General features: G+C 37.1%; 1 protein-coding gene and 1 pseudogene across 6 annotated transcripts in view; both read left to right on the top strand.

Annotated features, from left to right (window-relative positions):
• MYO9A (myosin IXA) overlaps positions 1–27,500 on the top strand; it is a 291,397-nt gene that overhangs the window by 220,408 nt on the left and 43,489 nt on the right. For all 6 annotated transcript variants that reach the window (XM_028100036.1, XM_088024883.1, XM_028100037.1 and 3 more), the window contains 4 exons: positions 10,105–10,216; positions 12,531–12,592; positions 24,767–24,959; positions 26,651–26,779. In XM_028100036.1, the coding sequence (XP_027955837.1) occupies positions 10,105–10,216; positions 12,531–12,592; positions 24,767–24,959; positions 26,651–26,779 (496 nt within the window). The remainder of the gene's footprint in view (positions 1–10,104; positions 10,217–12,530; positions 12,593–24,766; positions 24,960–26,650; positions 26,780–27,500) is intronic.
• LOC114206364 (trifunctional enzyme subunit beta, mitochondrial pseudogene) lies at positions 559–2,293 on the top strand (annotated as a pseudogene).

Raw genomic sequence — 27,500 nt, 5'->3', positions numbered from 1 at the left:
GCTCCCTGCTCTGCAGGGAGTCTGCTTCTCCCTCTGACCCTCCCCCCTCTCATGTGCTCTCTCTCTCAAATAAATAAATAAAATCTTTAAGAAAAAAAAAGCTCCAGGCTCCAAGTCCCATTGCTTTTCCAAACTCATTGAATTCAGCTCCTTTGGGTGTTAAAGCCAAACGTTATGAGGATTATTCTTCTCCATGTGAGCTACCTGGTGCTGGGACCCATCTCTTTGCCTTCTCTGCACATGTAGCTCCTTCCCTCCTGTGGGAAGCCTCCCTCTACTTTTCTGATTTTCCTAACCTTTCAGATGCAGCTTGTTCTCTGTATTTAGTTGTAGAGTTTGTTCTGCCTGTCTCAGTTCACTGTCTGGTTTATTGATTTGGATACGGGTGATACCTGCTTGTAAACATGGGACAGAATGAGCTCAGACTCCTCCTACATTTGTATTTTTAAATTAATACATATTTATTAAGAAACATTGGAAATATAGAGAAAATAGTAAAGAATAAAACACAGTCATTGCTAGAAATAGTCACTATTAAAATCTTGTTCCTTGGAGTCCAAACCTTCCGTGTCCGCCGCGGGAGTTCGAGAGAACAGAGCTAAGATTTCAGAATGACTTCCATCTTGACTTACACGTTTAAAAATCTTCCCAATACATCAAAATGGGCCCTCCAATCTCTAAGACCTCTGAGCTGTTCCTCCCAGCTACGATCTGCCCCAGCTGCCCAGACCAAATCCAAGAAAACCTTAGCGAAACCCAACATAAGGAATATCGTGGTGGTGGATGGTGTTCGCATTCCGTTTTTGCAGTCAGGCACTTCGTATAAGGACCTGATGCCACATGATTTGGCTAGAGCAGCACTTTCGGGTTTGCTGCATCGGACCAATGTCCCAAAGGATGTTGTTGATTATATCATCTTTGGCACAGTTATACAGGAAGTGAAAACTAGCAATGTGGCTAGAGAGGCTGCCCTCGGAGCTGGCTTCTCTTACAGGACTCCTGCTCACACTGTCACCATGGCCTGCATCTCTGCCAACGAAGCCATGACCACAGGTATTGGCTTGATCGCTTCTGGGCAGTATGATGTGGTCGTGGCAGGTGGTGTAGAGTTAATGTCTGACGTCCCTAATCGTCATTCAAGGAAAATGATGATTGAGCTCAATAAGGCCAAGACTCTGGGTCAGCGATTGTCTTTAATCTTGAAATTCAGATTGAATTTCCTATCACCTGAGCTCCCTGCAGTGGCTGAGTTCTCCACCAGTGAGACCATGGGCCACTCTGCAGACTGGCTGGCCGCTGCCTTCGCTGTTTCGCGATTGGACCAGGATGAGTATGCACTACGTTCACATAGCCTGGCCAAGAAGGCACAGGATGAAGGACTCCTTTCTGATGTTGTACCCTTCAAAGTACCAGGAAAAGATACAGTTACCAAAGATAATGGCATTCGTCCTTTCTCTCAGGAGCAGATGGCCAAGCTAAGACCTGCATTCATCAAGCCCTATGGCACGGTGACAGCTGTGAATTCTTCTTTCCTGACTGATAGTGCATCTGCAATGCTGATTATGGCAGAAGAAAAAGCTCTGGCCATGGGTTATAAGCCGAAGGCATATTTGAGGGATTTTGTCTATGTGTCTCAGGATCCAAAAGATCAACTTTTACTTGGACCAACATATGCTACTCCAAAAGTTCTGGAAAAGGCAGGATTAACAATGAATGATATTGATGCTTTTGAATTTCATGAAGCATTCCCAGGTCAGATTTTGGCTAATTTTAAAGCCATGGATTCTGATTGGTTTGCACAAAACTACATGGGTAGATAAACCAAGGTTGGGTCACCTCCTCTGGAGAAGTTCAACAACTGGGGTGGATCGCTGTCCCTGGACACCCGTTTGGAGCTACTGGCTGCCGGTTGGTCATGGCGGCTGCCAACAGATTGCGGAAGGAGGGAGGCCAGTACGGCTTAGTGGCTGCCTGTGCTGCTGGCGGGCAGGGCCATGCTATGATTGTGGAAGCGTATCCAAAATAATAGATGATGAAGAGGTGACCTGGAGTTTCTGTGCAACACTCGCACTAGGCAATGCCATTCCATTGCATTACTAAATGACATCCTTAGTTCCTAGCTCCTCTTAGGAAAACACAACCTGTGGCCTTCTGTCAAATACTTCACAATGAAACCTTGCTAGTGCTCTGAGCTTTCCAGAAATCGTGGCTTACCACTCTTTCAGGGATTTCTTAGTCACCAGAATCACAGTGATAATGTTTAAGCAATTGTTTTTGGTCTCTGTTTTCATTAAATACTAAGAGTTGCAATTTGGGAAAGAGGTTAGCTGAGATTTGGAGTCATCTTTATAACATTTGCAAATTACACTCTTTCCTGTTTGTGACCTAAAGACAAGTGTTTTCTATAAAATACAAACCAATGTGCCTAAAGAAACTTAATTACAGAAAAATAATTCAGAGTTTAAATGTTCTTGACAACTTACAATAAATGTTTAGATGTATAAGTACCCTGTGAACCTTAATAAATGAGAAAGTATCGAAAAAAAAAATCTTGTTCCTTTTTAATTTTTTTCTCTGATTTGTATTGGTACCGATTAACATCAGAAGAAAAAAATCGGAGATTCATTCTTGTGAACTGGCTGTCATTTGCCTCTAGACGATGTTAGACAGAAATAAAGCCCAATTCTAGCCAAGCTTTCCTTTTATAGACTTCATGCAGATTAACTCTATCCTGTTAATATATCATTTCTTGAGATAGAATGAATATAGTTACTAATACATAAGCTTTCTGAATTAAACTATAATTCAGTTGTGCTTCCCTAAGTTTTACCAGTTGGATTTTGAATGATCACAGAACATTTCTTGCATAATTTCTAAAGATGGTTGAGTATTCCTTTTGCAATTTGTTGGAGGCTGTTTTTGTGTATTTCCCAGCTTAAATAGAAGTACTTACTTTGGGGCGCCTGGGTGGCTCATTTGGTTAAGGGGCTGCCTTCAGCTCAGGTCATGATCTCAGGTTCCTAGGATTGAGCTCCGCATTGGGCTCCCTGCTCAGCAGGGGGTCTGCTTCTCTCTCTGTCTCTCCCTCTGCCCCTCCTCCCTGCTCGTTCTCTGTCTCTCTCTCTCTCTCAAATAAAAAAATCTTTTAAAAAAAGTACTTACTTTTCCTTAAGCATACTATCCTTTTTTGTGCCTTTGCTCAATTCTGTGGATTCAACTCAATCATTACCTCCTCCCCTCTCCATGATACCTTTTCATCTATAGAAACGTTACTTTTTTCTTTTTGTTTCCATTGTACTTTGGAACTTCTACCATCTGCTATCAATACCTGTTTTCAAAGTCACTGCTTCAGGTCTCAGTCTCTTGGTCTGCATCTCAGCCAGCAGAGATAGAGAAAAGGCAACAGAGCCCGTAACTCTAGGCATGAACTACAAGTCCCATGCACCACTTATATTCACTCATGTGGCTGTTCATAGATACAAAAGAAGCTGGAATATGTAAACTTTAGATAGACAGTCATGTGCCCAGCTAGAGCTTTGCAACTCTATATTAAAATAAATTCTTTCTAAGGCATATTGTTAGCATTCTTTTCTACAAGCAAATACTTATTCCAGTTCCTAACAGATGGTAAGCATCTATAAATATTTAACTGAATGAGTGAATGCACGAGTGATTTGAAAGGGCTGCATGGTCTCCCCTGTACTCTTGTCCAGCCTATTTCTCACTCTTCTCTACTTGTCTTCTCACTGACCTAGATCAGTTCTTGTTTCATTTTTGTTTCTTTCCCCTCTCCTCTCCTCTCCATGGCCCTCCTATCCTTCTCTTCTACCCTGCTCCCTTTTCATTTTGACAGAATTGTAGTTACAGAAAATTTGCAGGAAAAGTAAAAAAACCCTATGTTTCTTCACCCAGATTTATTCAGATTTCACCAATTTTACCAATATTGTCTCTTTATAGCAAAAGATCTTTGTTGTATTCAGTTGTCATGCCTTTTTAGGCTGTTTTAATCTGGAACAATTCCTCAGTCTTAGGTTTTCATTGCATTGACATTGTTGAGGAACATATACCAGTTATTCAGAATTGTTCCTCAGTTTGAGTTTGTCTTATATTTCTTCATGATTAGTTTCAGGTTATGCATTTTGGGCATGGAATACCACAGAAGAGATGCTGTGTTTTTTTTTTTCAGTGTTTGATATTAGGAGATATGGTATCTATCTGCCCCATTACATTTGATGTCCATAAGGATGTTTCTAAAAAAAAAAAAAACAGCAAATTTACTATTATTTTCCTTTGTAATTGAGTATCTTTTGGGAAGATAACTTGAGACTGTGTAAATATCCTTATATTCCTTCAAACTTTCACCCACTAGTTTTAATATCCCTTGATGATTCTTGCCTAAATCAGTTACTACTATGATGGTTGCCAAATAGTGTTTTTTAAAATTCCAGCGTTCATTCTATATTCATTAGTTGAATTTTTGCCATAAAGATGAGTTTTTCCTTCTAAGTTATAGCCTCAAGGGACTCCCACTGAACAAATTAGTGACATTTGGAGCATTGAAATAAAGGACAGGAAAAGATTATAATCCATTAATAAAACAAGAATCTCTGAGTCTGTACTGATACAAATAATTTCTTTTTGAACAGTATTTTTTCTAATGGGTAATACATTTATATTATTAAAACATCTTTTGAAAAGTGTGTATACTGAGAAGTCTAACTGCCCCTTTCCCTTCTTTGTCCTCTACAGGTATATATTGTTGTTAGTTTCTTATTTATTTTCCCGATGTTTCTTTATCCAATATAAGAAGTAAGGCATATGCTTATTTTCTATCCTTTCTCACACAAAATTTAGCATATTATATAATAGTATAATACTCTTTTGTGTCTTGTGTTTATCATTGAACAATATATTTAGGAAATCACTCTGTGTCTCCGGTAGACAGAAGAATCTTTAAGAAGTCCTGCTTAAGGTTCTTGTCCCCTGGTTATTCAACCAAACACTAATCTAGGCACTGCAGTTGGAATTAAGATAGCTAATTACCTCACTGTTTTTAACATAAAAAGTTTATCCTGGATTGTATAGATGAGCCCAATATAATCAGAAGAGGAAGTCAGAAGAGTCAGAGAGATGTAGTTGAAGAAAGATGCAAGAAGACATAGGTAGAAAGAGAAGTCAGAGAAAATGGAAGCATGAGAAGGATGCAGTCCGCTGTTGGTAGCTTTGAAGATGGAGAAAGGGGAACCGTTAGTCATGGAATGTGAATGGCCTATTAGAAACTGAGAACAGCAACAGCCAGCTAACAGCCAGCAAGGAAACAGGACTTCCATCCTACAACTGCATGGAGCTGAATTTTGTCAACAATATGAACGAAAGTGTATTCTCCAGAGCTTCCTGAAAGGCACATAGCCCTGACAATACCTGGTTTTAGCCTGGTGAGAGTCGTGTCTGACTTCTAGGCTACAAAACTGGGAGGTTATGAATGGGTGTCTTAAACTGCCAAGTTTATGGTAAATTGTTACAACAGCAATAGAAAACTCATATAATAGTTGTGCCTAGAAATCTGTCTAATATTCCTTTCTGTACCATTAGGTTGTTTGTCTTCTGTTATAAACAATAATGGCATGAGGGATAACTCGTGTGTGTGAGAGAACGGACGGGGATTCCTGGTCACAGATAATACAGGGTCCTGCCTTTATCACCTGACGGAGTAATCGCATTTCTCAGTTTCAGCTACGAAAGTGGGTTGTTAAATTTTTAGATTTGCCAGTTCGGTAGGTAAGGAGTATTCTGTCTCCCTGTAGTTTCGGTTTGCTTTTCTCCTATTATTGGTGAGTTTGAGTGTCTTCTTAGGCTTCAGTACCATTTAGATTTTTTTTTTTCCTGTAGCATGTATATTTATGTTCATTGCTTGTTTTTTTGTTGGGGTTTGGTCTTCTTTCTCAATTTCTGGGAACTTCATATATGAGGGAGATTACTTTTTGTCTGTGACATGAGTGTAAGTATGTTTCCCCAGTTTGTCTCTCGGTGCTGCCTTTTAATATTATTTGCTATGTAGAAACTTTTTACTTTTATGAAATTAGACTTACCAATCTTTTCTTTCATAGCTTCTGAATTTTAAGTCACAGACTTCCCCCCCCACCACCTAAAGGTTATAAAGAAATTTTCAGTTTTTTTACTTCTAATACTTTAATGGCCACATTTTTTACATTTAAATTCTGGTCTTTATGGAGTTATCCTAGTGTAGTGTATGAATTACAAATCTAATTTTACCTCTTACCAAACCCATCATCATTTATTTTGAAGTCCAGCTGTACCTATCTACTTTGAGATATCACCCTTTTTGCATTCTGATTTCCCCTTTATCTTGGATCTTTTTGTCCTGTTCCATTAATTGATCTGAGTATTCATGAGTCCGTTCCACACTACTTTAACTGTTGAGCTTTTATTATCTGGCTAAGTCCTCCCTAGTTTTCTTTTTCTTTTTTTAAATATTGATTTTATTTATTTGAGAGAGAGAGCGCGCACACACACACATTCTCTCCCCCCCCCCCCCCCCCCCCCGCCCTTCTCTCTCTCGCTGAGCCAGGGAATCTCATGCAGGGCTCCATCCCAGGAACCCGAGACCATGACTTGAGCCAAAGGCAGATGCTTAACTGACTGAGCCACCCAGGCGTCCCCCCAATTTTCTTTTTCAGATCTTTTCTAGCTATCTTTGTTTTTCCATATTAGCTTTGAATTCAGTCATCTGTTTGAGGGGAAGAAATCTAGTAGTACTTTTACTTGGATTACCTTGTATTTATAAATTAACATACAGAGAACTGACATCTTTATGATTTTTTATCTTTTTATCTGTGCAAGTCTATTTTTGTGTCCATTAAGTGGGTTTTGAAAGTGCTATGCAGGAGTTTCTGGGCTACTTTCAGGGATTTCGCAAAATTAAAGCTATTTTCATAATAATAATGACATTATTTTCCTTTTTCACTGAGTTGAACAAAAGGAATCATGAGCGAACGGCTGACAACTTAGCACAAATCAAGGCAGTTTCTCCAGATGGGAATGGGAAGTATGCTATAGCTGCATATGATGGTTGTCTCAAAAAAAAAAAAAATCACTTGTATAATGGAACTGTAAACTGATCTTGTTTTAAAAAACTTCTGAAGTTTTAAAAAACTGTGACAATTCATGTGACCTAAAATTCACCATTTCAACCATTTAAAGTATATACTTTAGTGGGTTTTAGTATATTGACTATATTGGGCAACTACCACCACTATATAATTCTAGAACATTTTCATTACCTGCAAAAGAAAGTCCCTACTCATTAAGCAGTCATTCCCATTCTCTCTTCCTCCAGTCCTGACAACTACCAATCACCTTCTGTCTCAATGGATTTTCTTTTTGTGGACATTTCATATTGGTAAAAAAAAAATCATAAAATATTGGCCTTTTTTATGTGTCTTCTTTCACTTAGCATACTGTTCTCAGGATTCATTCATGTTGTGGCATGTGTAGTATTCCATCCCTTTTTATAACCAAATAATATTCCACTGTATAGATACACTTCATTTTATTTACCCATTGGTCAGTTTATGGACTTTGGGGTTTTTCCACTTTTTGACTCTTAGGAGTAATGCTGCTGTGAACATTTGTGTACAAGTTTTTGTATCAACATGTGTTTCTAGCAACTTTTTTCATAGAACATCACTTTTACTTTATTGACAAGGCTATTCTCATTTGGACTTGGGTACTTGGCAGACATTTTTTGAAAATGAATTAAGTGACTCTGTCACTTTAAGGAAAACACCTAACAATATTTGTTAATATTTGTAAAGTTTAAGCTTTCAAGCAAAAATTAGAATTGTAGAAAACTTCTGAGTGTGACAACTTTCCTGTAAAGAATTTTCTGATGAGATTGGTGGTAATATGAAGGAATGTGACCTTTTGATAGAGTATAATGAAATGTGTCAACATTTAGAAGAGTTGCATAACTCAGTGAACCAGTATTTTCCAGGTGACCAATGCCTAACACTATAAAACCATGTATAGGTAAAATGTCCATTTGAAGTACAGAATAGACTAGTAGGTTTTTTCAAACAGCTTGAGGCAAATGTACTTCCAATGTAGTATATCCCTTCTGAGTATACAATTCAGTGATTTTTAGTAAATTTATATAGTCATAATCATCATCTCAGTCCACTTTTAGAACATTTACATCATTATAAAAGGATTTTTTGTGCCAGTTTGCAGTCCTTGCCCTTTACTATCTCCAGCTGTAGGCAACTGCTAATGTACTATCTGTTTCTGTAGTTTTACTGTAGAATGGAATCCTATAAATGAAATCATAGAATGTGTAGTCTTCTGCATGTGGCTTCTTAGCATGTTTTTTTGAGGTTTATCCATGTTGTGTGTATCAGTAGTTTGGTCTTTTTTAGTGCTTAAATACTATCCCATTGTGTGGATATACCACATTCTACTTATCCTTTTATCATTTGATGGGGTATTTGGGTCATTTCTGTTTTTTGACAATTATGAATAATGCTGCTATAAACATTCTTGTATAGGTTTTCGTGTAGACATATGTTTTCAGTTAGTTCTCTTAGTTATAAACTTAAAAGTGGTATTTCTGGGTCATATGATAACTCTGTTTAACATTTTCAAAAATTACTTGTTTTCCAAGTGAGTGCACCATTTTACAATTCCAACTGCAATATCTGAGAGGTCTAGTCTCTTCACATCCTTACCAACGGAAGTTGTTTCCTTTTTAATTATAGCCATTCTAGTGGGCATGCAGTGGTATCTCATCATGCGTTTCCCAGATGACTAATACTTTTAAGCATCTTTTTCTGTGTCTTTTGGCCATTTGTACTTCTTTGATAAACTGTTAACTATTTTGTCCATTTTTTTTTAAAGTATTTATTTGAGAGAGAGAGAGAGCACAAGCCAGGGGGAGGGGCAGAGGGAGAAGCAGACTCCCTGCTGAGCAGGGAGCCCAACGGTGGACTTAGTCCCAGGACCCTGAGATCATGACCTGAGCTGAAGGCAGCCACTTAACCTACTGAGCCACCCGGGCGTCTCTTTTACCCATTTTTAATTCAAGTTATCTTCTCGTTACTGAGTTGTAACAGTTCTTCATATATTCTAGGTAGAAGTCCTTTATTACAGAAACAATTTGCATAGATTTTCTCTGAGTCTGTGGCTTATCTTTATTTTTTTAATGCTACTTCAAAGTAAAAGTTGTACATTTTAATGAAGCCCAGAACAATGGATTTTATGAAGAGTTCCTTGGTGTGGTTTTAGATTCCATATCTCAGTTAACTTTTAAGTTACCATTTGTAGAATTTTGATGTTATATTATTATCCAAAAGGACAATTAAATTGTCCCATTTTCCAATTTTATGTCTGTATGAAGGTGGATTTTCTTCATGTATTTCAAACTAAACTTCTTGGTGCCAACAGATTGAATGCAGAAATGGATACCAGAAATGCAGATAATGGATCTAGTTTTCTTTCATTAAGCCAGACATAAAAGAGATTTACAAAAATGTAAAACAATACCCCTTTTGTCACCACTTTGGTTTAAATATATAGTTGTTTTTCATGAAAATGTTACTTAGGTTAGCATGTACTATGTTTAATGTTAATGTTAAGTGAATTGGAAAAATACTTAAAATTTCTTTCAGTTTTAATTTCTAATACAGTATATATCAATAGGTATGACTCATATAAACTGAAGTTCTTTGAGACCAGTAATAATTTTCAAAAATGTAAAAGGCTCTTGAGGCTAAAATAAAATTTGAGGACCATTTCTTTTATTATTTTACATGCTGATTCAGAGCCACATAAGACAGTTCTCTTATGTTTATAGCATTGCTTTCTAATTTTCATACAAGTTGGTCTTGTTTCCCTACCAGATTGTTAGCTTTTTGAAAGCAGGGACCAAATGTATTGCTTTTATTTATTTTCTCAGAAGATCGTGTTTATTCCTGGAATAAGTGTCCATTGAAGACTTAACAGGGGATTGAAGGATTCCCCACTGGCTGACCGTGTTAGGGCAACATTTACTATGTTGGCTTTAACATATAGCTATATTTTTTCATTCAGGTGGAAGAGCACAATGGTCACATCTTTAAAGCTACCCAGTATAGCATCCCTACATACTGTGAGTACTGTTCTTCTTTGATATGGATAATGGACCGAGCCTCTGTTTGCAAATGTAAGTATGAGTGATTTTTTTTTTTTTAAGGAATTCATTGCAGCAATTGCAGACATTTCACCATGAATCTTCTTTTTGCTATAAAACCTTGTCACATCTGGCAGAACTCATGTACTTTGTGAGATCCCTGTATATCCATTCTTTGAAGCACAAAATAAAGTCCAGAGACCTGAACTGACTTCCCAGGTTCCCAGGGGTCCCACTTTAAGCTGTGGCTAAGAAGGGTCCTGTCCCTGCTCTCTGGACTCACGGCCAAGCAACTCTTCTAGAAGCTTTTTATCCACATCTAGTAACCTGAGGACTCAGTCTGAACTTCTCTGAAGCCAGAGGAAGAGCTGCTCTGAGGGAAGACACCTACCCTCTCACCATACCGTTACTGTATTTATTAGCCAGTATGAGTGATCTTTGAGGAGTTTTTTTAACCACTTAACATTTCTGTTTTCTAAGTTTACTCATATCTTTTTTAACATAAAGGGGTAATTTACATTTCCTGATTCTTTAGCCTCCTCTTGCTATGCTCTTTCACCTACTCTCTAGCCAAACTAGATATTTTGGTGTTGTTTGCTCATTGTACTTGCAGCTTACTTTATCTGAAATGCTCTTCTCCCAGATATTAGTTTGACTATTTCAGTTAATCTATGTCTCCATCCAAATGTTACCTCTTAGAGAACTCTTTCCTTACTGTCATATCTAAAATGCCACTTGGTCCCCTAATTCTTTGTCCCCTTACCCAGCTTTATAGTCTTCATAGCACTTATCACTACACAAAATTATATTAAGTATTTGTTTTCTTGTTTTCAGTCTGTCCACTAGAATGTATGCTCTGTAAGGTCAGGAAACTTAATTGTTTCTTCTGTATCACCAGTACCTAGAACAGTTCTGGTATTACAAGTTTTGATAAGTTTTTGTTGGGTAGATGGATGGATGAATTAATGAAAAAATTATTAGATTATAACCTAATTATAACCTAATTATAAAAAAGATACTTTTTTCTACTCTAATCTTTTCATTAGAATATATAAGCCCTAGAATGTGAGTTGAAACTTTTTTTTAGGTCACCTTCATTCTGGCTTACAGAGGACCTTTAGCTTCCACTTCTGTCATGCCATACATCTACTCTGGTGCTTTCAGTAATTCTGTGAGGTTTTGCTTACTAGTGGGCCAGAATTGAATGAATGAAATATTAGGAAGGGTTTGTCCAGTAGGACAAGGATGAAAGTCATGTTTGCCATAGTGAAATCACCACTATTGCTGGATATGTTCACTTGTTCTATCATTCAACAGTGGTTTCTTTTTTGTTTTATTATTAGTAGTCTAAAAAATTATAGTGAGAACAAAATGGGAAGTGGTTTGCCATTAACTTGACTGTTGAATGTTTGAATCTTGTAGGTTTGGCATAATTTTCTCTGTGTTTTGAAACTGAAAATGTAAAAAAATCTGCTTTTTTTATGACTTGGGTGAGCTTGGTTTGATTTCTTAATAGAATTAAGTAACTTTCTTTGTGATTATACTGGTGATTTCATCAGCAGAATGATATGGCCTCCCTTTCAGCTTTGAAAACCCCACAAGTTATACTTTAGAAGTTCAAGAAGGATATTTAGGTGTTGATATCCAGGAGCTAGAGCTGGTGTAGCAAAATGACTTAGTTCAAATACATTTCAGTATTCTCTCACTGCTTCTTCCCACCTATCAACTGCCTAGCCACCCTGTTCTCTGTTGCTCCAAGGAATAATTTCTCTTCTGAACATTTTCTTTATCTTGTCTTCCCAGTCACAACTGATATTGTTTATGTTCTGGTTCCTCAGAGCTCTATTCTGGACTTTCTAAGATAATAAGGCTTTTCTTCTATCTTAATGTGCTGTGTACTTTGTTTTCATTTTAGTAAGGGTCTTTGGCAGTAATGTCTTTCTTACCCATTGGAATGATTCTTAATTGGTATTTCTGGCACTTTAATAGATTGTAGAGCAGGCATATTAGGGGAGCATAAAGACTAATTTGTGAATCAAGTCAGAAAGAAAGTATTCTGTAGGAATATAGTGGGAGCAGGGGGAGAAGCAGGCAGTCTTGAAAGATTCAAAGCTTTTTCATAGACAGTTGTTAGAAATTTTAGGCATGTTTTTCAACTTCATTGTTCTAAATGGAATGGGCTAAATCCTTTTATATTGTAATACCATACCAAGTATGTATATGATATTACAGCAGTATCAGATTTAAAGAAAAAATTTATGTCCAAAATAAAGCTGTAAACTTTTTTAAATTCTTGTCATTGATGTACAGACTTCTAAAAGTGCTGCATTCCTATCCTGTTTTTCAGTATGCAAATATGCTTGCCATAAGAAATGCTGTCTGAAAACCACAGCCAAGTGCTCTAAAAAGGTAAGAAATTATCACCTGTGAGTAGTAAATAACAGATCTGTTGATCTTTTCTGCCTTGTGAAAGAAATCAAGTCCTCTTTGATGGTTTTATAGAGCAGTGGTTTTTAAACTTTTTGACCACAAATCACAGAAATATATTTTATGTCATGATCTAGCATATATATATATATATATATATATATATACACACATACATATATATATATATCAGGATATATTTGTATAATTGAATTGATTTTCCTGGAACTATATTTACCTTTACTACTTGGGAGAGCTACTAAACTGGTTTCACTGCTGACAGTTTATTAAAACACTGCTTTTAAAGATTTCCTACCTCATTAAATACTCATAAGCCTTCCTAGGAATTGTCTTGAAAGTGGTAGGCTATAACTATAAAGATTTTAACATTACAGCAAAATCCACCAGCTCATTGGTGTTTTTACATATTTCTACTTGGATACACAGACAGAGATCTAAAAGACACTAAACATGTACTCTGATACTTCATCTTCAAGGAAGCAATGAGTTTTGAAAGATTGCAGGCTTTTATTGATATATAATCGTATTTTTTTTTTACTTATTAGTCATATACTGACAGTCATGACAATACTGTGCAAATCTAAACTGTACTATAAGTGTGTGTGTGTGTGTGTGTGTGTGTGTGTGTGTGTTGTTTACAGTCCATGTACAGAATTTGCATCTGTACATGGACATGTGCTTCCAACTAAGATGGAATAGCTTGTGGCAGACTACTATCCATGCTAAGAACATTGGAAGAAAATGTTACTACACATCAGAGAGCTGCCCAGGCAGATTGGACTTTTGGGGTATAGATCCAAGAGAGAAGATAATTGCAGAGTGATGAATCTGTGTCTGTGGGATGTTTTTCTACTATTGGGAGTTTGTCAATTTTTGTTGTAGGACAAGAAACCAAGGTTCTGGGTAGAGGGCCACATTCAAAACTTAGAGAAGTCAGCAAAACTTTTAGGAATCGCATAGAGCTATGGAGACGAAAGTTGGAGTTTGGGATTGCCAGGACTTGAGGGACCATGATCCAGACATAACCCTGAAATTTAGAGGTTTTTCCCTCAAGGCATTTTTTGAGTTCTTAAGCTACATGGGGTAAAAGGCTAAGAAGCTAAACAGGAAAAAAAGATTAGATTTTTCTGTAGTTTCACATTGCTAAGGAAAGAAAAATTGGAGTTGGAAATACAGAAATAAACATGAGAAACAGGAAAGAATGAAAGGTTCTTAAATGTAAACAAAGACAAGATGAGAGAAACAAACAAATTAGGTCAGTAAAGAAAATACATAGATTGGTAGGTATAAGTCCAAATATATTGGTGATTACTTTGAATGTTAATAGGCAAGATACTTCCAATTAAAAGACTAGGTTAAAACCAACTGAAAATTCTCAAATGATATGCTGTTAACAAGCAACATACTTAAATATAAAGATACAGAAAGGTTAAAAGCAAAAGGATAGATAGAGCATGCAAAGACTAACCAGTAGAAAGATGGTGTAGCTATACTAATATCAAGGTGTAGTTTAAGGCAGAGAAACATTACTTCTGATAAAGGTGTTTCATAATGATAAAATGGTCAACCTGTCAGGGAGATATGAAAATTCCAACTTGTCTTAATATTATTGCTTCAATACCTGACGGACAAAAATTTAGTAAGGATGTAAATGATATGAAAAACAGGATGAAAAAATTTGAACTAGTTGATGTGTATTGAACCCTGCATCTTACAACTGCCTGAATCAGTCTTTTCAAGTGCACGGAACATTTGAGAAAATTGATCATATGTTGGGTCAAAAAGGAAGTCTCTACAAATTTGAGAGGATTGAAAATAATTGAGAGTACAATTTTTGACCAGAGTGGAATTAAGCTCTAAATCAACATAAAGATAACTAGACAATCCTCAAGTACTTGGAAATTTAAGGTTGGTTCTGGGGGAACCAGGAAGGTGGAGCCCTCACATTTAAAGAGATAGAATAACAAACAGTCCTGCTGAGATAAAGCATAGAAGCAGCAGTTTTTGAAAAATGCCTGGGATATATGGGAAGGAGATTTATTTCCTAATCTCAGAACATATGCTGGAGAGGCAGGGATCTTTGGGGGACTTCTTCAAGAACAGAAGAGTAGGTGGGTATCATTTTCTTCCCTGCCTCCAGCCTAGATACACAGGCATCTCCGAGAACTAGGGTGCTGCAACAGCACTCTCCTCCTAGCTTGCTGTTGGTGCACCTGCCCCCATGTTCTCCTGTGGAAATGCCCCCTCCAATACACTGTTGGCCAGAGCCCATCCAAAGTGGTACCATGAGACTGGTAGTGTGCAAGTGGCCCTGACAGGAGCCAGCACCACTCCAAAGCGTTTCCTGCTCCGGAGAGAGTGAAACATAACCAGACACACCAGTACAGTTGCAGCCCCGACAGTGGGCTGGAGGCAGATATCATGTCCAACTGCAGGCCTTGCCCACCAGCAAAAGCTTCTCAGGGGACAACACAGGGAAAGTGCCCTGTACTTCAGTGCTACCGCATCTCTGGCAAACTCCTGGTCTGTTTCAACCTAAGTCCATGGTGGTCTCAGACTGGCCCACTAACAACACAGGGACCAACCCTGCCCACAACAGGCAGAGCGAGCCATTGTAGATGACTGGACTGAAGACTCAGTCACAATAGCAGGGTGCATAAAACACACATAAGGAGACAGGTTGTGGTGAACAGGGGACATTGCATTGTAGGCCATTATAAGACCTCTCTTTCATTCTTTTTTTTAAAGATTTTATTTATTTATTTGACACAGAGAGACACAGCGAGAGAGGGAACACGAGCAGGGGGAGTGGGAGAGGGAGAAGGCTTCCCTCTGAGGAGGGAGCCTGATGTGGGGCTTGATCCCAGGACCTGGGATCATGACCTGAGCTGAAGGCAGACACTTAATGACTGAGCCACCCAGGTGCCCCAAGACCTCTTTTTCATAAAGCCACCACGTTAAGGAGCAGGAGATGTAGCTGACTTTCCTAACACATAGAAACAGACACAGAGAGTTAGACAAACTGAGGAGACAGACTTTCATATGTCCCAAATGAAAGAACAGGACAAAATCCCAGCAAGAGAACTAAATGAAACAGAGGTAAGTAATATGCCTGATAGGGAATTTAAAGTAATGGTCATAAAGATACTCACTGGACTTGAGATAAGAGTAGAGGACCTCAGTAAGATCCTCAAAAGAAAACATGCAAAAGGACCAATCAGAAATTAAGGACCTAATAACTGAAATTAAAATACATTAGTTGGAATAAATAGGAGACTAGAGGAAGCAGAAGAACAGGTCAGCAGCCTGGAGGACAGAGTAATGGAAAGCTAACTGAACAGGGGAGAGAAAAAAAAATAGTAAATGAAAATAGACTAAGGGAACTCGGAACACCATCATGCATAATGACATTCACACAGTAGGGACTCCAGAAGGAGAAGAGAGAGAAAAGGGGGCAGAAAATCTATTTGAAGAAATAACAGTTGAAAACTTCCCTAATACGGAGAAGGAAACAAATCCAGATCCAGGAAGAACAGAGGGGCCCCAACAAAATCAACCCTAGGAGGTACACACGAAGGCAGATAGTAACTAAAATGGCCAAAACTATTGATAAAGAGATAATTTTAAAAGCAGCAAGAGGAAACAGATACATACAAGAGAACCCCTTTAAGGCCAACAGCTGATTTTTCAGTAGAAACTTTGAAGGCCAGAATTGAGTGGCATGACATATTGAAAAATGCTGAAAGAAAAAACCTGCAACCAAGAATACTCTATCCAGCAAGGCTATGAGTCAGAATAGAAGGAGAGATAAAGAGTTTCCCAGACAAACAAGTTAAAGGAATTCATCACCACTACACTTGTCCTACAAAAATGTTAAAGGGGACTGACTGGAAAGGAAAGACTGACCATAAGTAGGAGTAGTAAGAAAAATAGGAAGCATAAAGCAGTAAAAATAAGTGTCCCTATAAAAATCAGCCAAGGGACTAACAAAAGATGTAAAATGTGACACTATATACCTGAAACATGGGGAGTGGTGAGGAGTAAAGAATGGGGTCAAATTTCAGTGACCACCAACTTAATATAGACTGCTAAATGCGTAAGATGTTATATATAAACCTAATGGTATCCACAAATTACAAACCGGTAATGGATATACAAAAAGTAAAGAAAAAGGAATACAAGCATATCACTAAAGAAAGCTAGCAAACCGTGAGAGAAGAGAGTAAGAGAAGAAAGGAACAGAAAAGAACTATAAAAGCAACCATAAAACAATTAACAAAATGACAGTAAATACATACCTATCAGTATTTACTTAGAATGCAAATGGACTAAATGCTCCAATCAAAAAACTTGGTGTGATGGAATGAATTAAAAAAAAAGACAAAACCAAGTCCCATGTGTATGCTTCCTACAGCAGACTCATTTCCAACTTAAAGATACTTGCAGATTGAAAGTGAAAGGATAGAAAAGCATTTATCATGCAAATGGAAGTGAAAAGAAAGCCAGGGTAGAGCAATACTTATATTGGACAAAATGGACTTTAAAACAGACTGTTAGGGGCATCTGGCTTGCTCATTTGGAGAAGCATGCAACTCTTGATCTCAGGTCATGAGTTTGAACCCCATGTTGGGTATAAAGAGTACAAAAAAAATAAGTAAAAACGTTTTAAAAAATTAAAAAAAAAAGACTGTTGAGAGACAAAGAAGAACACTATATAATCAAAAGGAATAATCCGACAAGAAGATATAACAATTACAAATATTTATGCACCCAACATGGGAGCACCCAAAATATATAAAGCAGCTGGTAACAAACAAAGTAATCAATAGTAATACAATAATAGAAAGGGACTTGATACCCCATTACATTAATGGATAGATCATACAGACAGAAAATCAACAAGGAAACAGTGACTTTGAATGACACATTGGACCAGATGGATCTAAAAGATATATTCAGAATATTCCATTCCTAAAACAGCAGAATACATACTGCTTTCAAGTGCACATGGAACATTCTACAGAATAGATCACATATTAGACCACAAATTAGTCTCAACAAATTCAAAAAGATTGAAGTTCTACTGTGTATCTTTTCTGAACACAGCAAGATGAAACTAGCAATCAACAACAAGAAAAAATCTGGAAAGAACACAAATACATGGAGGTTAAATAACATTCTACTAAACGATGAATGGGGCAACATTTCTTCTTGATGAAGAAATCAGAGGGGAAATTTAAAAAAATACATGGAGATAAATGAAGATGAAAACCAAACAGTCCAAAATCTTTAGTATGCAGCAAAACCTGTTCTGAGAAAGAAGTTTAGAGCAGTACAGGCCTACTTCAAGAAGCAAGAAACATGTCAAATAAACAACCTATCCTTATACCTCAAAGAACTAAAAAAGAACAACAAATAAAACCTAAAGCTAGTAGAAAGAAAGATAGACCAGAAATAAATGAAATAGAAACTAAAAAAAAAAAAAACCCAGTAAAACAGTTCAATGAAACCAGTATCTGGTTCCTGGAAAAGATCAACAAAATTGATAAACCTTTAGCCAAACTCATAAAAAAAATAAAAAAGGACTCAAATAAAATCAGAAATAAAAGAGTAGAAATAACCACTAACACCACAGAAATATAAAGGATTATAAGAGAACATTGTGACAAAACGTATGCCAACAAATTGGGCAACCTAGAGAAATGGATAAATCCTAGAAATATATAGCCTTCCAAAACTGAATCGGGAAGAAATAGAAAATTTGAAAAGACCAGTTACCAGCAACAAAATTGAATCAGTAAATCAAAACAAAACAAAAAAACTTCCAACAAAATAATCCAGGACCAGGCAGCTTCACAGGTGAAATATACCAAACATCTAAAGAATAATTAATACCTATTCTTCCAAACTATTCTAAACAAGAAGAAGGAAAGCTTTCATATTCATTCTGTGAGGCCAGCATTATCCTGATACCAAAACCAGATAAAGACAGTACAGAAAAAGAGAACTACAGGCTAATATCTCTGATAAATATAGATGCAAACATCCTCAACAAAATATTAGCAAAGTGAATTCAGCAATGCATTAAAAAAATCATTCACCATGATCAAGTGGGACTTATTCCTGGGATACAAGGGTGGTTCAGTATTTGCAAATCAATATGTTGTATCACATCAGCAAGAGAAAGTATAAAAACCATATGATCATTGCAATAGTCCAGAAAAGAATTTGACAAAGTATTCCATCCATTCATGATAAAAACACTTCAGTAAAGTAGGTTTGGGGGGTGTACATACCTCAACATAATAAAGGCCATATATGAAAACCCCACAGCTAACCTCATACACAGTGGGGAAAAATTGAGAGCTTTTCCCCTAAGGTCAGGAACAAGACAAGAATGTCCACTTTTGCTGCTTTTATTCAACATGGTATTGGAAGTCCTAGCCATAGCAATCAGACAAAAACAGAAATGAAAGGCATTTTTCCAAAGAAGACATGCAGATGGCCATCAGATATAGGAAAAGATGTTCAACATTACTCACTATTAGGGAAATTAGGTAGATGAAAAGCATAGTGAGATATCACCTCATTCCTGTCAGAATGGCTAAAACTGAAAAACGCAAGAAATAACAAGTGTTGGCGAGAATATGGATAAGAAGACACCCTTGTGCAGTGTTGGTGGGAATGCAAACTTGGTGCAGCCACTGTGGAAAACAGTATGGAGGTTCCTCAAAAAGCTAAAAATAAAATTACCACATGATCCTGTAATTGCCCTACTTTGTATTTACCCAATGAATATGAAAACATTAATTCAAAAAGATATATGCACCCCTTTGTTTATTGCATTATTTTCAATAGCCAGATTATGGAAGTGACCCAAGCACTTGTCCATCGATAGGTGTACGGATAAAGAATATGTGGTATATATCCACAATGGAATATTACTCAGCCATAAAAATGAAATCTTGCCATTTGCAACAACATGGATGGGTCTAGAAGGTATAATGCTAACTCTGAAGTAAGAAAAAGACAAGTACCATATGATCTTACTCTTATGTGGAATTTCAGAAATAAAACAAAGAAAAAAATAGACAAACCAAAAAAACAGACTCTTAAATATACAGAACAAACTGATGGCTACCGGAAGGGAGATTGATTGGGGTATGGGAGAGATGGGTGAAGAGGTTTAAGTGTACACCTACCATGATGAGCATTGAGTACTGTATAGAATCGTTGAATCACTATATTGTACACCTAAAAGTAATACAGCAGTGTATGTTAACTATACTATAATTAAGATTAATAAAAATTTTCTCCCTGAAAAAAATAAACATCAAGTGATATAATTCACATTGAACAAATAAAATAATATGATTATCTTAAAGAGGAAAAACATTAGATAAAATTCAAAACTCATTATTCAAACAAACCAACAAAAAATAATCTACCACAGAGTGGGAGAATGCATTTGCAATTTGTACATCCATCTTGGATCTACAGTATGTAAAAAGCATCTAAAAATCATTAAGAAAGATGGTCAGCTCTATAGAAAAATGAGCACATGGCTTAAGCACTTGACAAAAGACCAATAAACATGAAAAGGTGTCCACCTTCACTAATCATCAGGGAAATACAAATTGAAACCATAGTGAGATATATACCCATTTGAATGGCTAAAATGAAAAACATCCTAACAAGGTTGTAGAGCAGCTTGGACTTTAATACATTACTGGTAGGAGTATAAGTTGACATAAGTTATCTTGAAATTATTTGGCAGTTCTTATCAAATCTGAGCATAAGCATTTCTAATGACTCAGCAGTACCACTCCAAGATACTCCAAGATCCAGCAAATACATAGATGTTTGTGCCAAAAGACAAATAAAAGAACATTCATATCAGCACTGAGATATCCCCAAACTAGAAGAAACCTAAATGTCCCCCAGCAGTAGAATGTATAAATAAATTATGGTATACAGTTGACTCTTGAAAAACATTCCCTCCGGGACGCCTGGGTGGCTCAGTCGGTTAAGCGACTGCCTTCGGCTCAGGTCCTGGGGTCCTGGGATCGAGCCCCACATCAGGCTCCCTGCTCGGCGGGAGGCCTGCTTCCCCCTCTCCCGCTCCCACTGCTTGTGTTCCTGCTCTCACTGTGTGTGTGTCTCTTGCTCTGTCAATTAAATAAATAGAATCTTTAAAAAAAAAAAAAAATTCCCCCCGCACAGTGGAAAATCTGTGTATAGCTTTTGACTCCCCCATAACTTAATTACTTAAAGCCTACTGTTGTTGATTAACACTTATTTTGTAAGTTATATGTATTATATACTGTATTCTTACAATAAAGTAAGTTAGAGAAAAGAAAATGTTATTAAGAGAATTATAAGTTAAGAAAATACATTTGCAGGGCTTTATTTAGTTTTAAAGCTTTTATTTATTTATTTGAGAGGGAGAGAGTATGAAGTAGGGTGGGGAAGAGCAGAGGGAGAGGGACAAGCAGACTCCTGCTGAGCAGGGAGTCCGATGCGGGGCTCCATCCCTGGACCCTGTGATCATGACTAGAGCCAAAGGCAGACGCTTAACCAGTTGAGCCACCCAGGTGCCCTGTACTGTATTTATTGGGAAAAAAACCCACATATATATAATTGGACCTGCATGGTTCAACCCTTGTTCAAGGGTCAACTGTTTATTTATGGAATACTACATGAGCTTAAACTATTTTTACTCACAGACATGATGTTGAAGCCAGAAACAAAAGCACACATACCGTATTATTTTATTTATAATAAAGTTCAAGAATGGATGAAGGCAACTCATGGTCTACATATTATATGATACTATTAATATAATGTTCAAAAGTAGGTAAAACTAATTTATATTGATAGAAGTACATATGCTGGTTATTTGTGAAAATACATAGTGGCTGGGATGGTTTTGAAGAGAATTTTATACTGCTGGTTGTATTCTGTTTCCTGACTTGGGTCCTGATAACAAGTGTGCATCAACTTTGTCAAAGTCTTATCAAACTGTACATTTATAGTTTGTATAGTATGTATGTCATACTTCAGTGAATTTTTATTTAAAATATATAAAGTAGTTTAGAGGGAAAATAACTATAAAAACTTTTTTTTTAAAGATTATTTATTTATTTATTTGACAGAGAGAGCAAGCAGGCAGAGGGAGAAGGAGAAGCAGGCTCTCTGCTGAGCAGGGAGCCTGATGGGGGGCTCGGTCCCAGGACACTGGGACATGACCTGAGCCGAAGGCAGACACTTAACCAACTGAGCCACCCAGGCGCCCCACGTATATTGTTTTTACAAAGAAGACTCAATTAAATTTTTTTCAGTTGAAAATAGTGAAATTAATTTCTCTTAATTTCAAGAAGTAGAATTTTTTAGCATGTTTGCTTTAAATTAGTTGGTTTCAAATCAAATGATTAAAATTTTTTTTTAGTACCCTCAAGTATTCTGGGTTTTTTTGCTTTCACAGATCTTTATTAACATTCCTAATACTCTGGAGATAGCCATAACATTTAAATAAATAGATTATATATGTGTGTATGTATACATGTTTGTGTCACAGTAATAGCAAGGAGTTGGACTAAAGTTTATTTTAATCATTGCAATGAGCAGTATTTCTTTAACAGTTTATTGAGCATTTGCCATATATCAGATACTGTGCTATGTATGTTCATCTGTTACTTAATCTTATAATAACCCTGTGAGGTAGAAAAGTGATATTTCTATTGCAAATATGAAATTATGTAAATAACCTAATATAGTGACAAGGCAAAATTTTAATTTGCATCCTCTAAATATTTTAAGATTAAGTGTCCTTTCTCTTCTACCTCAGACCTGGAGAAACTTTTCAGAGATATTGCCTTATATTAAGATAACAACATGCTTCACAGTAGACATACGTTAATTCTCTTAAGAATTAAGTGCTGGACTGATATGAGGAATTCTTAATCTCAGGAAACAAACTGAGGGTTGCTGGAGTGGTGGGGGGGTGGGAGGGATGGGGCGGCTGGGTGATAGACATTGGGGATGGTATGTGCTATGGTGAGCGCTGTGAATTGTGTTAAGACTGATGAATCGCAGACCTGTACCTCTGAAGCAAATAATACATTAGTGTTAAAAAAAAAAAAAAGATAGGAAGGGAGAAATGAAGGGGGGAATCGGGGAGGGAGATGAACCATGAGAGACTGTGGACTCTGAGAAGCAAACTGAGGGTCCTAGAGGGGAGGGGGGTGGAGGATGGGTTAGCCTGGTGATGGTATTAAAGAGGGCACGTACTGAATGGAGCACTGGGTGTTATACCCAAACAATGAATCATGGAACACTACATCAAAAACTAATGATGTATGGTGATTAACATAACACAATAAAATAAAATTAAAAAAAAAATTACATGCTGGAGGGTACCTGGGTGGCTTATTCGGTTAAGCGGCTGCCTTCGGCTCAGGTCATGATCCCAGAGTCCTGGGATCGAGCCCCGAATTGGGCTCCCTGCTCAGCATGGAGTCTGATTGTCCCTCTGCCTCTGCTCCTCCCCCTGCTTGTTCTCGCTCTCTCTCTCAAATAAATAAATAAAATCTTTTGAACAGAAAAGAAGTAAGTTCTAGAATGCAGAGTAGATATAGGTGAAAACGTACGTCTTCCCTACTTAAAATTTTCTGTTGCCTTTTGTTAGCTGTCAGGACAAGACCCAAAGTCTGTGCCTTAGTACCTGAAGCCCTTTGTAATCTCTCTGCCTAGTGTTTTCTCATTTTTAGTTCAGCCATATCAGATTACTTTTAGTTTGTTTTGCCCAACTTTGTTCTGTGTTTTCTGTGCCTAAAAGGTTCTTCCCTTTTCTTCTTAAGTACTATTTGCTTTCCAGCAGTTAGGTTAAGCATCAGGTCTTCTCAAGGTGATTAGTCGTTACCCAGCCCAATCCTTCCCAATCTAGTTGTTTTACTTCCATGGTTCCATATTACCTAATAAATCTGTTGTTAACTGTTTACTTATCGCCACACATTTAACACTACTAGTCTTAGCACTAGTCTTAGGGTAGATACTCTTACTTGATTTTGTTTTCCTGTTACCTAGCACATAAATGACAAATGTATTAACATAAGACTGGAAGGGGAAATTAGGATCAATTCAAGCAATATCTTGAATGTTAGACTCAAGAATGTACCTTATTTTGATATATACTAGTTAATCACCGAAGGTTTTTTAGGATACTAAAGTAGATTATATACACTATGCAGTATATTAAAAGGGGAGAAAATGGATGTGGGGAAATTCACCAAGAAGCTGTTGGAAATAGTCCAAGTGGGCAGTCATAAAGATTTGAAATAGGGTGGTGGCAATAGAAAAGAAAAGAAAAAATAGGGTGTGCTGACTGACCACAAGAACTTGGCACTGATGCAGACTGAAGGAGAGAATTCCTGTTGCGTTAGAAAAGGAGAATGATGCAAGAGAAGGAAGAGACAAAAAAGATTTACAAAAAAGTTTTCAGTCTCAGAGGTAATAAACATTTTTTTCTGTGAATTACTTTAAATAATCTTCAGGGTAAGTATTTTCAGTTGCATAAACTATAGTTAGTTTATGATATCAGATACACTATTGAAGTAAATAAGAAAGGGCTCAAACACGAATCAAGGGCCAATCTGTGTGTGCCTCTGCCTTTAGCTATGGTATCATTGTTCAGTTAAACGTCCCTAAAGTTTACGTGAACTTTGAAGCATTCTTAAGCATCAGAAATTACTGACAACTCTAATTCATATCAAATCAGACTTTCTAGTAGTACTTGGTACATGTTTAGCATACAAAGGATATCCCCTTTCTCCCTTGTCCAAATCCCAGCTTTACATGAAGGGCTTTTTAACAGGAAGGGAAACAGTAGCCTGTTGCCACTGCCTTCATTCTCTACCCCATTATATTTTGAGGGGATTCCTAGTGGGAAAGGATTGAAGCTAACATGTGACTTGATATATATTGTCAATGTTAACCATAATTCCCTTTCCCTCCAACTCTTATAACTGTGCTCATGAAACTTCAGGGAAATAAAAAGTAGTTTCTCTTAAATAACTGGTTAAACACATTTAAAGATGTTTGAATGTATTTGGAAACAAAAATTTATCTTCCATTTAGTATGATCCAGAGCTGTCATCTCGACAGTTTGGGGTTGAATTGTCCCGTTTGACCAGTGAAGAACGAACTGTTCCTTTAGTGGTGGAAAAGCTCATAAACTACATTGAAATGCATGGACTGTACACAGAAGGTATTTACCGAAAGTCTGGTTCAACTAATAAAATCAAGGAGCTGCGACAGGGTCTGGATACAGGTAAGATGGTGCTCTCCCAATCAGGACCAAATGGTGTTATGTAAATAGATCATTTCCTGCTTTTAAAGTTTTCGTTATGTGTTAATCTTTTTCTTGCAGCCAGAAGAATGCCATCTTTTCTGTGGTGCTTGTTAATCATTTTGTGGCTTTCTAAAAGTCTTTGTTTTTGTGTGGTCCATTCAGCAAATATATATTGAGTGTATCATTTGTACAAGGCCCTGTTAGGTCCTTGACACAGCTCTCATTTAAAATCTTAACAATTTGGTAAGATCGGGGTATGTGTAATTAACAAAGAAGAAATTTTAGGTTCAAGGAAATTAAATGATCTCTTGATGATGATGTAGAGCAGTGTGCTGATGTTTTTATGCTCATCTTCACAACAGTCCTATGAATTAGGGATTATTATCCCTATTTACAGAGAAAGAAACTGAGGCTTACAGAGGATCTTGCCCCAAGACTCACCACCAATAAGTGATCAAGCGGGGATTTAACCCCAGATGTTCTGAATTCGTAATCTAAACTATTGCCTATTAGTGTCCATTACTCTGACTTCAAGTGTCTTTCTGATGCATGTTCTCACCTTCTTACATTCATGACATAGTTATTTAAACTGTTTAATTAGTGGATTGAACATGTACCTGTGTAGAACTATAGCCTCAGGCCTAGAATATATATGCAGGAGTTGGACTTTGGTTTCATGGTCAACTTCTGTTCTTTACCACTATAGGGAAGGAATAGATTGTTGTTGTTGTTTAAAGATTTTAGTTCTTTATTTGAGAGAGAGAGAGAGCGAGAGAGCGAGAGAGAGCACGAGCAGGGGGAGGGGCAGGGGAGAAGCCAACTCCCTGCTGAGCAGAACTCCGGGATCATGACCTGAGCCGAAGGCAGAGGCTTAATTGACTGAGCCACCCAGGTGCCCTGGAATAGATTGTTTTGAATCACACTTAGATACGAAGCTTATCTCTGTGTCTCCAAGAACCTACCCACATGCTTTTTCTTTATAGTTTTTTTGTTTGTTTTGGGTTTTTTTAATGAGCAAATCAGGGAGAGATTAGTCAGTATGGAAATAACAGAAAATGCTTGGTAAAACTCAAGCAGGGCAACCTGCCTACCAGAGATTCTACTCCAGGTTAAAGGCAGTTGACAACCGATCTCTTGTATCTTGGGTCAGCACAAGTGAAAAATCATCCTGTATCCTCCCAGTCATTTCTTTTGTATAACCTTGGGGAGTTTATAAGTGAAACAGAGTAAGGGTATGTTCATTACATTTCCTATGTTCACTTATTACTGTCCTTTCACCTTTAAAAATGACTTAAAATTAGGGCCTTTTTCCCATCTGCCATCCAAAACATTGCTACTCAAAGTGTGGCTCAAAGATCAATCCACAATGTAAGTACAGAAATTGAGAGCAAGCATTTAGAAACATCTGTAGTGGTATTTAACAGTTCTTTAACATGAAAGCATGTGGTATTTTATTTTACATATCTGTCAGTCTGCAAGAGATTTGGAAAACAAAAAGCTGTTCCTTTACCAAGGTTAGAAGTGCTATTCCAAAGCATGGAATTAGATCGTAGAAGATATTAGTTTGATTAAGAACATGAAGGCTTCTTTTGGTGCTGATAGTTTCTAAAGTGAATTATTTGAAACTCTGCATATTTTGGCTTTGTTATCTAACTCTTGTCTCTAAATAGATGCTGAGAGTGTAAACCTGGATGACTATAACATACATGTTATTGCAAGTGTATTCAAACAATGGCTTCGTGATTTGCCCAATCCACTCATGACCTTTGAACTCTATGAGGAATTTCTTCGAGCTATGGGTAAGCACAGACTTCCTGGATTCGAGGGAAGGCCTACACTTGGGAAAGGAATGTTGTCTTCATTATAGATTATTTAGCCATCCTCTAATGGTTTAGTCCATAGAGATCCAAAAGTAAGCTTTTGACAGTCAATACAGAACTGCTGGTGTACTCTCACCTACTCAAATATTGACTTTTGAGAGTCAGTAAAATGTCAGTATCCTGAAAGTTTTCTGAGTAAGTCACTTCGTTGCTTCTCACAAAGAGATTTCAAGACTAAGATTATAAATAAATTAAAAGACTAGATTTAAGGGCTGGCTTATATTCATTTACAATTGTGAATCTAGGCAAGAACTCTGTTTTATGCCAAACCTCCCAGGTGATGGAGTTTAGTTTTTCAGTGCTACAGTTGTGTAGAATGTTGCTGGAGGCCTGCCTAAAAGTATTTAGGCCCTGAGGCATGACTCCTCCGATTTCCATAAGACTGATTTTATAAACTATATGGCAATTAATTAATTTTAATCGGGAATCAGTCTGCCACAAAATGGCTAAAAAAAACTAGGGCATCTCTTTTCCCTTTGCTCTAATAAGGATTACTGGGATATAGATTAAAACTCATGGACTGCTTAGTGAATATAGAACTCAAGCAAAGGAAGATTAGTGGTAACTGAACTGCTCTTTTCCTGCCACACAGGTACACCTGCCTCTCTTTAAAATTTAGAGCCAGGTTCCCCTGCTACCT

Source organism: Eumetopias jubatus, unplaced genomic scaffold (genome assembly GCF_037043125.1).
Source record: "Eumetopias jubatus isolate StellerSeaLion01/CBP00866 unplaced genomic scaffold, mEumJub1_p1.0 scaffold_7, whole genome shotgun sequence".
NCBI classification, from domain to species: Eukaryota; Metazoa; Chordata; class Mammalia; order Carnivora; family Otariidae; genus Eumetopias; species Eumetopias jubatus.
Note: the sequence above shows the minus strand (reverse complement) of the source record. Positions and strands in the feature narration are given on the sequence as shown.